General features: G+C 44.5%; 1 protein-coding gene across 5 annotated transcripts in view; it reads left to right on the top strand.

Annotated features, from left to right (window-relative positions):
- The window catches only part of mast4 (microtubule associated serine/threonine kinase family member 4), a 528952-nt gene that overhangs the window by 387339 nt on the left and 125146 nt on the right, over positions 1 to 16467 (top strand). For all 5 annotated transcript variants that reach the window (XM_041186024.1, XM_041186028.1, XM_041186025.1 and 2 more), the window contains one exon: positions 13757 to 13845. In XM_041186024.1, coding sequence (XP_041041958.1) covers positions 13757 to 13845 — 89 coding nt within the window. The remainder of the gene's footprint in view (positions 1 to 13756; positions 13846 to 16467) is intronic.

Raw genomic sequence — 16467 nt, 5'->3', positions numbered from 1 at the left:
TACTTTAAAACCCTAGAGTGGAATCTTGCATTCTGGAGACTAACTCCAGTGCCAGGAGCAGAAGTTGGAATGATTTGCACTGGAGAACGGAGCAGCTGAATACATGGGAATTTGCACTACTCAGCTCATTAATTATACATCTGGGAGGAACGCATTGAATCTTGTGGTGGATCGGACAGGGAGCAGCTGCCCCACTGTTACCTCAAAGGCTCCAACGTCTGGGCACCATATTTAAACGGCACCCAGATAGCCATTCACTCTTCCACTTTGCTTCTTGACTTCCCCCTCCTCCCCACAAACCCTGGCTCGGTTTCACCCCTCCCCTGTGCTCAGCCTTGGCACAGCTTGTGTGACAGGCAGCTGATATCTCTCAGTGATGGTGTGAAAAGGAGGCAAAAACAGCGTCGATTGACCTGGAAGTCCAGGAAGAGGTCTACCTTGCCAGGTGCATGACACTTAGGTACAGTCGTGAATGTGAATGTTTTAAATTCCCACTAGCGGAGCACTTAATTTGGAGGGGGGGGTGGGGAGGGGAGACAAGATTCTCTTGTTGGGCTTTTAATGAGCACTCACGAGATGCATATGGGGTTCCTGACAGAGATCAGTGGGAAATACGACTCTTAAGCCACCATGAAAATCGGGAGAATGAGATCCCAAACTAAGTTCCTGCCGTTGGGAAACTTGATTTTTGGCCTCCTGCCAAATCTGGCTCACCTGCCCACCACGAATCCCACTGCTGGAGAGGGCAGAAGGTTCTCCTCTACTGTTTTAGAGTAGTAAGAGGTAAGAGCTAACTGAGGCTGTACATCTTTTTAAATATTTGGTTTTATTGACATTTTCTGTCAAATAATTTGTGCTTTAGAGATTTACAACTTTAGTCAGTAGCACAGACCAAAACACGGTGATTCATTCTTCGGCTTTCAGATTCTGAAGTGTTAATTTTATTTTTTATTCACTTATGGGATGTAGGCATCGCTGGCTGGGCCAGCATTTATTGCCCATCCGTAATTGCCCTTGAGAAGATGGTGGTGAGCTGCCTTCCTGAACCGCTGCCGTCCATGTGATGTAGGTACACCCACAGTGCTGTTAGGGAGGGAGCTGAAGCTGGTTGGGCCGAGGACACTAAACTGAGGAACTCTGGCATTGATGTCCTGAAACTGAGATGACCAACAACCACAATCATCTTCCTTTGTGGTAGGTATGACTCCAAGCAGCAGAGAATTTTCCCCGATTCCCATTGACTCCAGTTTTGCTAGGGCTCCTTGATGCCACACTCGGTCAAATGCGGTCTTGATATCAAGGGTCGTCACTCTCACCTCACCTCGGGAGTTCAGGTTTTTTGTCAATGTTTAAACCAAAGCTGTAATGAGGTGAGGAGCTGAGTGACTCTGGTGAAACCCAAAGTGAGGGTCAGTGGGCAGATTACTGCTAAGCAAATGCTGCTTGACAGCACTATGGATGACTCCCTTCCATCACTTTACTGGTGATTGAGAGTAGACTGATGGGGGATAATTAGCAAGGTTGGATTTGACCTGCTTTTTGCGTACAGGACATATCTGGGCAATTATCCACATAGCCAGGTAGGTGCCAGTGTTTGTACCTATACTGAAACAGCTTGGCTAGGGGCATGGCAAGTTCTGGAGCACAAGTCTTCAGTACTATTGCGGGGGTATTGGTGGTGGTGGTGAGGTGGTTGCGTAGTGATATTGCCACTGGACTAGTATTCCAGAGACCCAGGGTAATGCCCTAGGGACCAGGGTTCGAACGTTGGAATTTGAATTTTTAAAAAAAAATCTGGAATTAAAAGTCCGATAATGATCATGTAATCATTGCCAATTGTCATAACAGCCCACCTGGTTCATTAATGTCCTTTAGGGAAGGAAATCTGCCATCCTTACCTGGTCTGGCCTACATGTGACTCCAGAACCAAAAAAATGTGGTTAATTCTTAAAATGCCCTCTGAACAAGGGCAATTAAGAATGGGCAATAAATGCTGGTGCCAGCGGTGCTCACATCCCATGGACGAATGAACAAAAGTATTGTCAGGGCCCGTAGCCTTTGCACTATCTAGTGCCTTCATCCATTCCTTGATATCTCATGAAGTGAATCAAATTGGCTGAAGACTGGCATCTGTGATGCGGGGGACCTCTGGAGGAGGCTGAGATGGATCATCCACTTGGCACTTCTGGCTGCAGATTGTTGCACATGCTACAGGCTTACCTTTTGCACTGATGTGCTGGGCTCCTCCAACATTGAGGATGGGAATATTTGTGGAGCTCCTCCTCCAGTGAGTTGTTTAATTGTCCACAACCATTCACTACTGGATGTGGCAGGGCTGCAGAGCTTAGATCTGATCCGTTGGTTGTGGAATCACTTAGCTCTGTCTATTGCTTGCTGCTTATGATGTTTGGCACACAAGTAGTCCTGTGTTACAGCATCACCAGGTTGACACCTCATTTTTAGGTATGCCTGGTGCTGTTCCTGGCATGCTCTCCTGCACTCTTCATTGAACCAGGATTGATCCCCTGGCTTAATGGTAATGGTAGAGTGGGGGATATGCTGGACCATAAGGTTACAGATTTGGTTGAGTACAATCCTGCTGCTGCTGCTGATGGCCTACAGCACCTCATGGTTGCTCTGTCTTGAGTTGCTAGATCTGTTCAAAATCTATCGCGTTTAGCACAGTGGTGGTGCCACACAACATGATGGAGGGTATCTGTGAAGACAGCACTTCGACTGCACAAGGACTGTGTGGTTCTCACTCCTACTGATACTGTCATGGACAGATGCATCTGCGGCAGGCAGGTTGGCAAGGATAAGGTCAAGTATGTTTTTCCCTTTCGTTGATTCCCTCAGATGCAGTCTAGCAGTTATGTACTTTTGGACTCAGCCAGTCAGTGTGTAGTGGTGTTAAGTGGTGAGCCACTCTTGATGACGGACATTGAAGTCCCCCACCCAGAGTACATTCTGCACTCTTGCCACCCTCTGTGCTTCCTCCAAGTGGTGTTCAACATGGAGGAGCACTGATTCATCAACTGAGGGAGGGCAGTACGTGGTAATCAGCAGGAAGTTCCCTTGCCCATGTTTGACCTTTTGTCCTGAGACTTCACGGGGTCCAGAGTCAATGTTGAGGACTTCCAGGGCAACTCCCTCCTGACTGTATACCACTGTGCCGCCACCTCTGCTGGATCGGTCTTGCTGGTGGGACAGAACGTTCCCAAGGCTCGTGATGGTTGTGGTGCCTGGGACATTGTCTGGAAGGTATGATTCCTTGAGTATGACTATGTCAGACTGTTGCTTGACTAGTCTGTGAGTCTCCCAATTTTGGCACAAGCTCCCAGATGTTAGTGAGGAGGACTTTGCAGGGTCGACAGGGCCAAGTTTGCCATTATTGTTTCCAGTGCCTAGGTCAATTCTCGGTGGTCCGTCCGGTTTCTTTCCTCATTGACTTTCTAGAAGTTTGATACAGCTGGGCTATTTCAAAGGGCATTTTGGAGTCACATGTAGGCCAGACCAGGCAAGGACAGCAGATTTCCTTCCCTGGTGAACTAGGTGGGCTTTTACAACAATCGATTCATGGTCACTATTAGACTTTCGTTCTGGATTTTATTGATTGTATTCAATTTCCACCATCTGTTCTGGTGGGATTTGAATCGAGGTTCCCAGAGCTTTTGGATTACTAGTCCAGTGACAATACCACAATGCCACCGCCTCCCCTAATTCTTTGTCAACATCCTTCTTTGTTTTTGACCTGTTGCTTCAAATTTATTAAAAATTGCTGTTTTTATAACGCCTGCTGGCAAAATAGGCTACTATGTTCCTTTCTCATGATTCAGAAAGACAGCTGTCTTTGGCATGACTTCCTTATCTTCCTTTGTCCTTTGAGTATGTGACAAACCCTGCCTGACTGTAACTTTACTATGGCTAACTTTACTATGGTTAGTCTTCAACAGTCTGAAGTAAAAATAATCCAAGTTGGTATTTTGAACGCAGTTAAGCTTCCCAACATGCCTTCTGAACAGTCAAATTTAACACTAAGATTAAAGCAAAATGCTGCAGATGCTGGAAATCTGAAATAAAAACAGAAAATGCTGGTAAAACTCAGCAAGTCTGGCAGCATCGGCACTGAAGAAGAGTCATTCGCACTCGAAACATTAACTCTGCTTCTCTCCCCACTGATGCTGCCAAACCTGCTGAGTTTTTCCAGCATTTTCTGTTTTTAATTTAGTAAAGTTTAACAGTTCTGTTTTCTAACCTGCATTGTTAATGCTTTTAACAAAATTCTGCTTGTTTAATAAGCAATCTAGGCTCCGAGTCCGTGTTTTTAGTTTTCCATAAAACTGGTATGAAAAGTTCGCATTGAAAAGCCCAAAACCCTTCATTGGGATAGCCCAGATTTTGAGACTGATATGAGAAAAGGTCAGAATTTCTTCTTTTAGATCAAAGTTTAGGGGTTTGGATCAAGTTTTGTTTCATGTGTGCTGATCAAGTTTGCTACTGAACAGGGCTTGTCCCCATTTTCTTGTGGGAGGAGGTAGAAGCAGAAGGTACAGTTTTTAATTCTGAATGGGGTGGAACACGGGCGATGGAAGGTTACAGGCCCAACTTCAGTTCTGTTTGGGTAATAGGCGTGGGTTCTGTTTTTCCTCTTTTGTTGGTGGCATGTGCAGGGTTTGAGCAAGAATTTTCTTTGAATTGAGGGAAATCGATGGACATCCTTTCTGGAATGATCTAACACTGGGCTGGATTGCACGGCATCCATGTGGATTAGACAGATAAGGGCTCCGACTGACACTTCCAATTCTCGGCTGTTGGACTTTTGATTTCAGATGATTTTTGATGATGAGAATATTCTCTTTACAGTAAAGTTGCTTGGGTTGCTTCTTTGCCATTGGGGAAAAGGCATGCTGGCTGTAGCTGATTCAGCTACTATCAAACTCCTTTTGTATACTAGCATTCTTCTGTTTTGAATTTTTAACACTTTCTTTCATGCTTGAGTATTATTTATTCATAGCCGCACTACTGCTTTCACCATAGTTTTTCCCCGAATTTCACCATTTCTAAGCCGAGTGACAACGTTCAGTAGATTTTTTATCAGACTTTGAAAAGCTATGATTTATTTTCACGTTGATTTGTTTTGTTTAAGCATGAGTGCTCAACATGCATTCACCAATGCGCTGTCTTACACAATTTTCCTTTCGTAAGAGCTACCTGGAGATTAATGAAGATGTAGTGTGGGGTTGCCCCGTCATTATCAATTAATCATGTACGGTTACATTCACAGTGCCACCTATAGGAATAGTACCTTTGGAATCCTGAGACCACTCGCTATCTTCAGTAGATTGTACTTAAGGGAATTGGATGCAATTGCCTGAAGCTGGTGTCATTCACACTACTAAATGATCTTGGAGGCTCTAAATCAGCCTGGAAGTCCTCATTTTGGATCTGCTTTAGGAAAATGGTTAAACTTGTTAAAAAAAAAAAATCATTCCTGAATGTGAGCATCACTGGCTTTTATTGCCCATGCCCTTGTGACGGTGGTAATGAGCTGCCTTCTTGAAACTGTTGCAGTCCAAGTGGTGTAGGTGCACCCCGACTGCTGTTAGGGAGGGAGTTCCAGGCTTTTGATACAGCGACAGTGAAGGAACAGTGATATAGCTTTAAGTCAGGATGGTGTGTGGCTTGGAAGGAAACTTGCAGTTGAGTTTAGACAGTCCTGGAATGACTATCAGACAAGTTTGAAGTCTTGGCCTCTGTCATGGAGTCATTACAGAACAGAGGGAGGCCAGTCAACCCATGAAGCCCTTGCTGACTCCCCATGCACAATCCAGGCATTTCCATTCCCCCACTCAGTCCACGTAGCCCTGCAAGTTTATTTCCTCAATTTCCTTTTGAAATCATTGATGGTTCCTTCATCCACCACCCTCATGGGCAGTGAGTCCCAGGTCATAAAAAAAGTTTTCCTCACATTTCCCCTGCACCTCTTGTCCTAATTCTTAAATCTGTGTCCCCTAGTCCTTGTACAGTCAGCTAATGGGAAGAGTTTTTCCTTTTCTACCCTATCTGAGCCTGTTATAATCTGGCACATCTCTATCATACATATAAACATATGAAACTGGAGCAGAAGCAAGCCATTTGGCCCCTCAAGCCTGCTCCACCATTCAATGAGATCACAGTTAATCTGTTTGGGTTTGGAATTCCACATTCCCACCCACCTCCAATAAAACTTTGATTCACTTGCCTAATGAGAATCTATTTACCTCTGCCTTAAAAATATTTAGTGACCCCGCTTACATTGCCTTCTGACGCAAAGAGTTCCAAAGTCACACAACCCTCTGAGAGTAGATATTTCTCCACATCTCTGCCCTATAAGGGCGACACCTAATTTAAAAACAGTGTCCCCTAGTTCTGGATTCACCCACAAGAGGAAACATCCTTTCCATGTCCACCTTGTCAAGACCATTTAGGATCTTATATATTTCAATCAACTCCATTAGATTCAAGGTTGTTATGAAAAAGGACAAGGATGGGCCAGAAACCAGAGTTCTAAATTGGGGGAAAGCCGATTTTAATAAGATCAGATATGATTTGGCTAGAGTGGACTGGGAGCAGCTACTTTTAGGTAAATCTGTGTCAGAGCAATGGGAGTCATTCAAGAAGGAAATAGGGAGAGTACAGGGCCAACATATTCCAGTAAAGACAAAGGGTGGGACCAATAAATCCATGGAACCCTGGATGTCGAGGGATATAGAGAATTGGATAAAGAGAAAAAAGGAGGCTTTTGACAGATACCGAGGGCTCAAAACAGCGGAAGCCCTAGAGGAGTATAGAATGTGTAGGGGCGAATTTAAAAAAGGAAATTAGGAGAGCAAAAAGGGGGCATGAAGAAACATTGGCAGGTAAAATAAAGGAAAAGCCAAAGTTATTTTACAAGTACATTAAGAGTAAGAGGATAACAAGGGAAAGAGTAGGGAAGTGGTAATTTGTGTGTGGAGCCGGAAGACGGAGATAGGGCTCTAAATGAACGCTTTGTGTCTGTGTTCACAAGTGAGAGGGACAATGTGGGTATGGAAATCAGGCAGAAGGACTGTGATATAATTAAAGAAATTAGCATAGACAGGAAGTAGGTTCTAAGTGGTCTGGCAGGCTTATAAGTAGATAAACCTCCAGGACCGGATGAAATGTATCCCAGGCTGTTGAGTGAGGCAATGGAGGAGTTAGCAGGGGTGCTGGCAATAATTTTCAATACCTCTCTGGCCACAGGAGAGGTGCCAGAGGACTGGAGGACAGTCAGTGTGGTACTGTTATTCAAGAAGGGAGGAAGGGATAAACCAGGGAACTACAGGCCAGTCAGTCTAACCTCAGTGGTGGGGAAGCTATCGGAAGCAATTCTGAGGGACAGGATTAATCTACACTTGGAGAGGCAGGGATTAATTAGGGAGAGTCAGCATGGTTTTATTAAGAGGAGGTCATGTCTTACCAATTTGATTGAATTTTTCAAAGAGGTGACCAGGTGTGTAGATGAGCGCAATGCATTTGACGTAGTCTACTTGGACTTCAGCAAGGCTTTTGATAAGGTCCCGCATGGAGACTGATAACGAAGGTAAGAGCCCATAGGATCCAAGGCAATTCGGCAAATTGGATCCAGAATTGGCTGGGTGGCAGGAAGTAGAGGGTGGATGCCTGTGTCCAGTGGGGTTCCACAGAGATCGGTGTTGGGTCCTTTGCTGTTTGTGGTGTATATAAACGATTTAGACTTGAATGTAGGGGGGTTGATCAGTAAGTTCACGGATGACACGAAAATTGGTGGGATGGTAAATAGTGAGGAGGGTAGCCTTAGATTACAGGAGGATATAGACAGGCTGGTCAGATGGGCTGATCAGTGGCAAATGGAATTTAGTCCGGATAAGTGTGGGGTGATGCACTTGGGCAGGACAAACAAGGCATGGGAATACACGATGAATGGAAGGACCCTGGGAAGTACTGAGGATCAGAGGGAGCTTGGTGTGCATGTCTACCAGTCCTTTAAGGAACAGGACAGGTAGATAAGGTGGTTAAGAACGCATATGGGATACTTGCCTTCATTAGCTGAGGCAAAGAATATAAGAGCAGGGAGGTTATGCTGGAACTGTATAAAACGCTGGTTAGGCCACAGCTAGAGTGTTGCGTGCAATTTATCAGGATGTTGCCTGGGCTGGAGAATTTTAGTTATGAGAGAGATTGGATAGACTGGGGTTATTTTCCCTGGAGCAGAGAAGATTGAGGGGGTACATGGTTGAGGTGTATAAAATTATGAGGGGCATAGATAGGGTAGACAGGAAGGAACTTTTCCCCTTGGTGGAGGGATCAATAACTATGGGGCATAGATTTAAGTTAAGGGGCAGGAGGTTTAGAGGGGATGTGAGGAAGAATTTTTTCACCCAGAGGGTAGTGGGAATCTGGAACTCTGCCTGAAAGGGTAGGAGAGGCTGAAACCCTCAGCATTTAAGAAGTATTTGATGTACACTTGCAATGCCATGGCATACAAGGCTATGTGGCTATGTGCCTCGTGTTGGAAAATGTGAATAGAATAGTTAGGGATAAAAACAAAAAACTGCGGATGCTGGAGATCCAAAACAAAAACAGAATTACCTGGAAAATCTCAGTAGGTCTGGCAGCATCGGCGGAGAAGAAAAGAGTTGACGTTTCAAGTCCTCATGACCCTTCAGTAGAACTGAGTAATATTAGGAGAGGGGTGAAAAAAGCTGGTTTAAGGTGGGGTGGTGGTGGGGGGAGAGAAGTGGGGTGGGCAGTTTGTAGGGACAAGCAAGCAGTGATAGGAGCAGATAATCAAAAGATGTCACAGACAAAAGAACAAAGAGGCATTGAAGGTTATGATATTATCTAAACGAATGTGCTAATTAAGAATGGATGGCAGGACACCAAAGGTACAGCTCCAGTGGAGGTGGGGTGGAAATACTAACAGGGCATAAAAGGTATAGATTTAAAAATAATGGAAAAAGGTGGGAAAAGAAAGATCTATATAAATTATTGGTAAAAACAAAAGGAAGGGGGAGGAAACGGAAAGGGGGTGGGAATGGAGGAGGGAGTTCAAGATCTAAAGTTGTTGAATTCAATATTCAGTCCAGAAGGCTGTAAAGTGCCTAGTCGGAAGATGAGGTGCTGTTCCTCCAGTTTGCGTTGGGCTTCACTGGAACAATGCAGCAAGCCAAGGACAGACATGTGGGCAAGAGAGCAGGGTAGAGTGTTAAAATGGCAAGCGACAGGGAGTTTTGGGTCATTCTTGTGGACAGACTACATGTGTTCTGCAAAGCGGTCGCCCAGTTTACGATTGGTCTCTCCAATGTAAAGGAGACCGCATTGGGAGCAACGAATGCAGTAGACTAAGTTGGAGGAAATGCAAGTGAAAGGCTGCTTCACTTGAAAGGAGTGTTTTGGCCCTTGGACGGTGCGGAGAGAGGAAGTGAAGGGGCAGGTGTTGCATCTTTTGCGTGGGCATGGGGAGATGCCATAGGTGGGGGTTGAGGAGTAGGGTGTGATGGAGGAGTGGACCAGGGTGTCCCAGAGGGAACGATCCCTACGGAATGCCGCCAGGGGGGTGAAGGGAAGATGTGTTTGGTGGTGGCATCATGCTGGAGTTGGCGGAAATGGCGGAGGATGATCCTTTGAATGCGGAGGCTGGTGGGGTGATAAGTGATGACAAGGGGGACCCTATCATGTTTCTGGGAGGGAGGAGAAGGCGTGAGGGCGGATGTACGGGAGATGGGCCGGACACGGTTGAGGGCCCTGTCAACGACCGTGGGTGGAAAACCTCGGTTAAGGAAGAAGGAGGACATTTCAGAGGAACTGTTTTTGAAGGTAGCATCATCAGAACAGATACGAACAGAACAGATCACATGGTCCATCTCTGACACTTCCCTTCCTTGACCTCTCTGTCTCAATTTCTGGTGATAGACTGTCCACCAATATCCATTACAAGCCTACAGACTCCCACAGCCACCTCGACTACAGCTCCTCACACCCCGCTTCCTGTAAGGACTCCATGCCATTCTCTCAGTTCCTTCACCTCTGTCACATCTGTTCTGATGATGCAACCTTCAAAAACAGTTCCTCTGACATGTCCTCCTTCTTCCTTAACCGAGGTTTTCCACCCACGGTCGTTGACAGGGCCCTCAACCGTGTCCGGCCCATCTCCCGCACATCCGCCCTCACGCCTTCTCCTCCCTCACAGAAACATAATAGGGTACCCGTTGTCCTCACTTATCACCCCACCAGCCTCCGCATTCAAAGGATCATCCTCCACCATTTCCGCCAACTCCAGCATGATGCCACCACCAAACACATCTTCCCTTCACCCCCCCTGGCGGCATTCCATAGGGATCGTTCCCTCCAGGACACCCTGGTCCACTCCTCCATCACCCCCTACTCCTCAACCCCCACCAATGGCACCTCCCCATGCCCACACAAAAGATGCAACACTTGCCCCTTCACTTCCTCTCTCTTCACCGTCCAAGGGCCCAAACACTCCTTTCAAGTGAAACAGCATTTCACTTGCATTTCCCCTAACTTAGTCTACTGTATTTGTTGCTCCCAATGCGGTCTCCTCTACATTGGAGAGACCAAACGTAAACTGGGCGACCGCTTTGCAGAACACTTGCGGTCTATCCGCAAGGAAGACCCAAATCTCCCTGTCGCTTGCCATTTTAACACTCCACCCTGCTCTCTTGCCCACATGTCTGTCCTTGGATTGCTGCATTATTCCAGTGAAGCCTAACGCAAACTGGAGGAACAGCACCTCCTCTTCCGACCAGGCACTTTACAGCCTTTCGGACTGAATATTGAATTCAACAACCTTAGATCTTGAACTCCCTCCTCCATCCCCACCCCCTTTCCGTTTTTTCCCCCTTCCTTTTGTTTTTTCCAATAATTTATATAGATTTTTCTTTTCCCACCTATTTCCATTATATTTAAATCTATACCTTTTATGCTCTGTTAGTCTTTCTACCCCACCCTGACTAGAGCTGTACCTTTGGTGTCCTGCCATCCATTCTTAATTAGCACATTCGTTTAGATAATATCATCACCTTCAACACTTTGTTCTTTTGTCTGTGACATCTTTTGATTATCTGCTCCTATCACTGCTTGCTTGTCATTACAAACCCACCCCCCTCCCACTTCTCCGCCGCCCCCCCCCCCCCCCCCCCCCCCCCACCCCCACCTTAAACCAGCTTTTTTTCACTCCTCTCCTAATATTACTCAGTTCTGCTGAAGGGTCATGAGGACTCGAAACGTCAACTCTTCTCCACCGATGCTGCCAGACCTGCTGAGTTTTTCCAGGTAATTCTGCTTTTTTTTTAGTATAGTTAGGTACTTGTTTGACTGGTGCAGACTCGATAGGCCGAAGAGCCTTTTTCCGTGCTGTAGACTTCTATGACTAAGTCACCCCTCACTCTTCTAAACTCCAGTGGAAACAAGCCCAGCCTGCCCAACCTATCTTCATAAGACAACTCACACAATCCAGGTATCAATCTAGTAAACCTCCTCTGAACCACCTCCAACACATTTACATCCTTCGCTAAATAAGAGGCCCACAACTGCACACAGTATTCGAGAGGCGGTGTCACCAATGCCATGTATAACTCTGGAGCATGACATCCTTAGTTTTATGTTCAATTCCTCTTGTAATGAAGGATAGGATTCTATTAGCCTTCTTAATTACTTGCTGTACCTGCATACTAATGTTTTGTGAGACATGCACAAGATCACCTAGATCCCTCTGTACTTCTGAATTCTGCAGTCGTTCTCCATTTAAATAATACTCTGCTTTTTCTATTCTTCCTGCCAAAATGAACAACTTCACATTTTCCACATTATACTCTGCCTGCCAGATTTTTGCCCACTCACTTATCTATATCCATCTGCAAACTCCTTATGTCTTCTTCAGAACAAATTTTCCTACTTGCCTTTTGTGTCATCTGCAAATTTAGCTACCATGCCTTTGCTCCCCTCATCTAAGTCATTGATGTAAATTATAAGAAGTTGAGGCCCCAGCACCAACCCCTTAAAACTCCATTAATCACACCCTGCCAATCAGACAAAGACCCATTTATGCATACTCTGTCTTCTGCCAGCCAGTTAAACCTTTATCCAGGCCAAAATACCACCCCCTACACTATGAGCTTTTATTTTCCGCAATAACCTTTGATGCGGCACCTTCACCTTATCAAATGCCTTCTGAAAATCCAAGTACAGTTCGTCTACCGGCTCCCCTTCATCCACAGCACGTTACTCCTTCAGAGAACTCTAATAAATTGGTTAAACATGATTTTTCTTTCACAAACCATGCTGACTCTTCCCAATGACCTTGTGTTTTGCTAAGTGCCCAACTATAACCTCTTTAATGATCGATTCTAACACCTTCTCCATGACAGACATCAAGCTAACTGGCCTATTGTTCTGTTTTCTGTCTCCTTCCCTTCTTGAATAGAGGGGTTATATTTGCTACATTCCAGTTTGATGGAAGGTGAACAACTCCAACCTTTCCAACCTAACCTTGTAACTAAAGCTCCCCATCCCTGGAACCATTCTGGTAGATCTCCTCTGTACCCTCTCAAAGGACCTTCACATCGTTCCTAAAGCATGGTGACCAGAACCCGGCACAATACTCTACTTGTGGCCTAACCAGGGCTTTTTATGGATTCAGCATAACTTCTCTGTTTTTGTATTCTCTGACTCAATTTATGAAGCCCAAGATCCCATGTGCTTTGCTACCCACTCTCTCGATATGTCCTGCCACTTTCAAAGATCAATGCAAGTGCACCCCGAGTCCCTCTGTTCCTGCATAGCTTTTAGAATTGTGCCATTAAGTCTATATTTCCTCTCCCCACCCCTTCTGCCAAAATGCATCACCTCACATTTCTCTGTATTAAATTCCATGTACCACTTGTCTGTCCATTCTGCTTGCCTATCTATGTTGCAGGAAATTCGTATCATCCTCACTGTTTGCCACTCCTCAAACTTTGATGTCATCAGAAAATTTTGAAGTTTTGCTCCTTAATCTGAGATCCAAGTTCTTTATAAATAGCAAAAAAAAAAAGCACTGCTCCTTGGGGAGAACAACAGTCTACCGCCCTCCTGTCTATAAAAGAACCAATTGCCATGACTTGCATTCTGTCCTTAAGCCAGTTACATATTGAACTTCCTATTCCATAAGCCTCAATTTTGTTAACTAGCCTTTTAAGTGGCACCTAGTCAAATGCTTTCTTAAAATTCATATAGACAACATCCACCACATTCCCTTCATCAACCTTCTCTGTTAGATTAGTCAAGCATGATCTGCCTTTTACAAATCCGTGCTGCTCTACTTAATTAACTCAAACCTCTGCAAGTGCCTGTTACTTTTTTTCTTCCCTGATTAAGGATTCTAAAACCTTGCCCATCACTGCTGTTAGACTAATTGACCTGTAGTTGCCAGGACTGCCTTTGCACCCTTTTTTTGAATAACATTTGCCAGTCTCCAATCCTCTGGCATCTGTATATATGCGCCCTGCCTGGCGCACAGAGAGACATGCTCTTTCCTACCCCTTTAATGTTCTTATGATTAATGTTTAGCTCTGAAGCTAGATTCTGAATGGTGATGATGTTAAACATTTTTTGATTGGCTATGCAGGCAAGTCATTAAACATGAAATCTAAAAAAAGTGATGAAATGTCATAAAGCCGTGTAGCTGTATTTATTTATTTTCTTTTAATTTCAGTTGTCGCACTAACAATAGGAAAAGCCTGATAGGAAGCAGTCAGTCGACAGCGCTTCCTCGACCCCATTCACCTCTGCCTGCTCATTCAGGTAAGAAATTACTATTTGAGACGATCTTTTCATAAGATTGGTATCATAGTGTGTTGAGTTACAGTACCTTAGCGAATAACACTGGGCTTTTCATTGCTGTTGTTTTGGTTAATCAGTCCATTCATGCAGATGATAATCAGAATAATGTATGCCATCTGAAGCAAGCATGCAAAGTTAAATATTACTTAGGCTGTTGACATTAATATTTTATGGGAATTTACCATTAGATTTTATGTTCTAAAAACAGATGCTATCAAAGTCTAGAATATTTCACTGTTCACAATGATAAAAACTGAAATCTGGACTTGATATTAGTTGTACTGTTCTCTTAGGCCATCATCAGTGATGGTTTCATTCTGATTACCACCATTCCAGTATATGTCTTCTTTGACCAGTCCAATCTGCTGGGGTTTTAATGTTTAGTCTTGGATACAGTGAGACAGAGCTGCATTATTGGAGAGGAGGTGTTAAACCAAGGCCATGCTTGTCCATCAGCTGGATGTAACAGATCTCATGGCATGATTTGAACATTTCTCCCAACACCCTGGCTAACATTGATCCCTCAAACTACACCTAAAAACATGATCTATCATTTATTTCATTGCCGTTTGTGGGACCTCACAGTGTGCAAATTCGGTGCCACATTTCTTAACCTTCAAAAGTACTCATTTGACTGTAAAGCACTGTTGGGATGCCCCGAGGTTGTGATAGGTGCTATATAAATACAAGTTTATTTTAATTATTCTAAATGTGACATTTTGCTTATTGTTTTCCTTTGGGAAATCTTTATTGGTCAATTTGTTGAATGCAGTGTATACAAAGTCTCTGCTTAAAGCTGATCTTGCATTTAAGCCATTGCTTTCCACTAGCCAGGGTAAAAGCACTAGGCAGGTAGTTCAGGAGTCCCCTGGCTCCTCTTCCCTCTTCAACAAATTTTCCATTTTGGATACTGCTGGGGGAGATGGTTTCTCAGGGGAATGCAGCAAGAGCCAAGTCTGTGGCACCGCGAGTGGCTCAGCTACACAGAGTGGGAGTATGGGGGGGACGAGGGGGAGAGCAATAGCGATAGGGGATTCTATCGTAAGAGAAACAGATAGACGTTGCTGCGGCTGTAGATGTGACACAAAGATGGCATGTTGCCTCCCTGGTTACCAGGGTTAAGGATATCACTGAGCAGCTACAGGACATTCTGAAGGGGAAGGGTGAACAGCCAGAGGTTGTGGTCCATATTGGCACCAATGACATAGATAAAAAGAGGATGAGGTCTAGAAAGCAGAATATAGGGAGCTAGGAAATAAATTAAGAAGCAGGACCTCAAAGGTAGTAATCTGAGGATTACCCCCAGTGCCACGTGCTAGCGATATAAGGAATAGGAGAATTGACCAGGTGAATGCGTGGCTAGAGAGATGGTTTAGGAGGGAGGGATTTAGATTCCTGAGACATTGGGACCGATTCTGGGGAAGATGGGACCTGTACAAGCTGAACAGGTTACACCTCAGCAGCACCCGGACCAATATCCTCATAGGGTTTGTTAGTACTGTGGTGGAGGGTTTAAACTAGAATGGCAGGGGGATGGGAACCTGATCGGGGAGACACAAGAGAGGGAAATAAAGATAGGAGTGAAAGACAGAAAAGTAGAAAGCAGAAGTGGAAGGCAGAGGAAATGAAAGCTAGCAGCAAATAGGGCCAGAATACAAAAATAATGTGTAAAAATGTTAAAAAGACAAATCTAAAGGCACTATCTGAATGCATGGAGCATTTGCAATAAGGTAGATGAATTAACAGTGCAAATAGATGTAAACGGGTATGATATTATTGCGATTGTAGAGACATGGCTGCAGGGTGACCAAGGCTGGGAACTGAATATCCAAGGGTGGACAGGCAAAAAGTAAAAGGAGGTGGCATTGTTAGTTCAGGATGAAATCAGTGCGATAGTGAGAGAGGATATTGGCTCAGAAAATCTAGATGTAGAATCAGTCTGGTTGGAGCTAAGAAGCAACAAGGAGCAGAAACCATTAATGGGAGTTGTCTATAGGCCTCCAAATGGTAGTAATAAGGTAGGGGATGGCGTTAAATAGAAAATTAAAGATGCATGTAACAAGGGTGCTTGAGTAATCATGGGTGACTTCAATCTACATATAGACTGGGCAAACAAATTGGCAATAATACTGTGGCGGATGAATTTCTGGAGTGTGTACAAGATGGTTTTTCAGACCAGTATATCGGGAATCAACTAGAGAACAGGCTATCCTAGATTTGGTATTGTGCAATGAGCAGGATTTCACTAATATTCTTGTGTGGGGTCCTTTAGGGAACAGTGATCATAACATAATAGGATGGAAAGTGACATAGTCCGATTTGAAACTAGGGTCCTAAATCTTAACAAAGGAAATTACGAAGGTATGAAGTGTGAGTTGGCCAAGATAGATTGGGGAACTTCATTAAAAGCCATGAGAGCGGACAGAAAATGACTAATATTTAAGGAACAAATGTGTGCAACAGTTATACATTCATTTCGGGTGCAGAAACACAATAGGAAAAGTGGCCCAACCGTGGCTAACAGTGAAATGGGCTTTCCAAAACCTTCATTCAAAGCTTTGTCTGTAATCTCTGATCTCTGAA

Source organism: Carcharodon carcharias, chromosome 4 (assembly GCF_017639515.1).
Source record: "Carcharodon carcharias isolate sCarCar2 chromosome 4, sCarCar2.pri, whole genome shotgun sequence".
In the NCBI taxonomy this organism is placed as follows: Eukaryota; Metazoa; Chordata; class Chondrichthyes; order Lamniformes; family Lamnidae; genus Carcharodon; species Carcharodon carcharias.
Note: the sequence above shows the minus strand (reverse complement) of the source record. Positions and strands in the feature narration are given on the sequence as shown.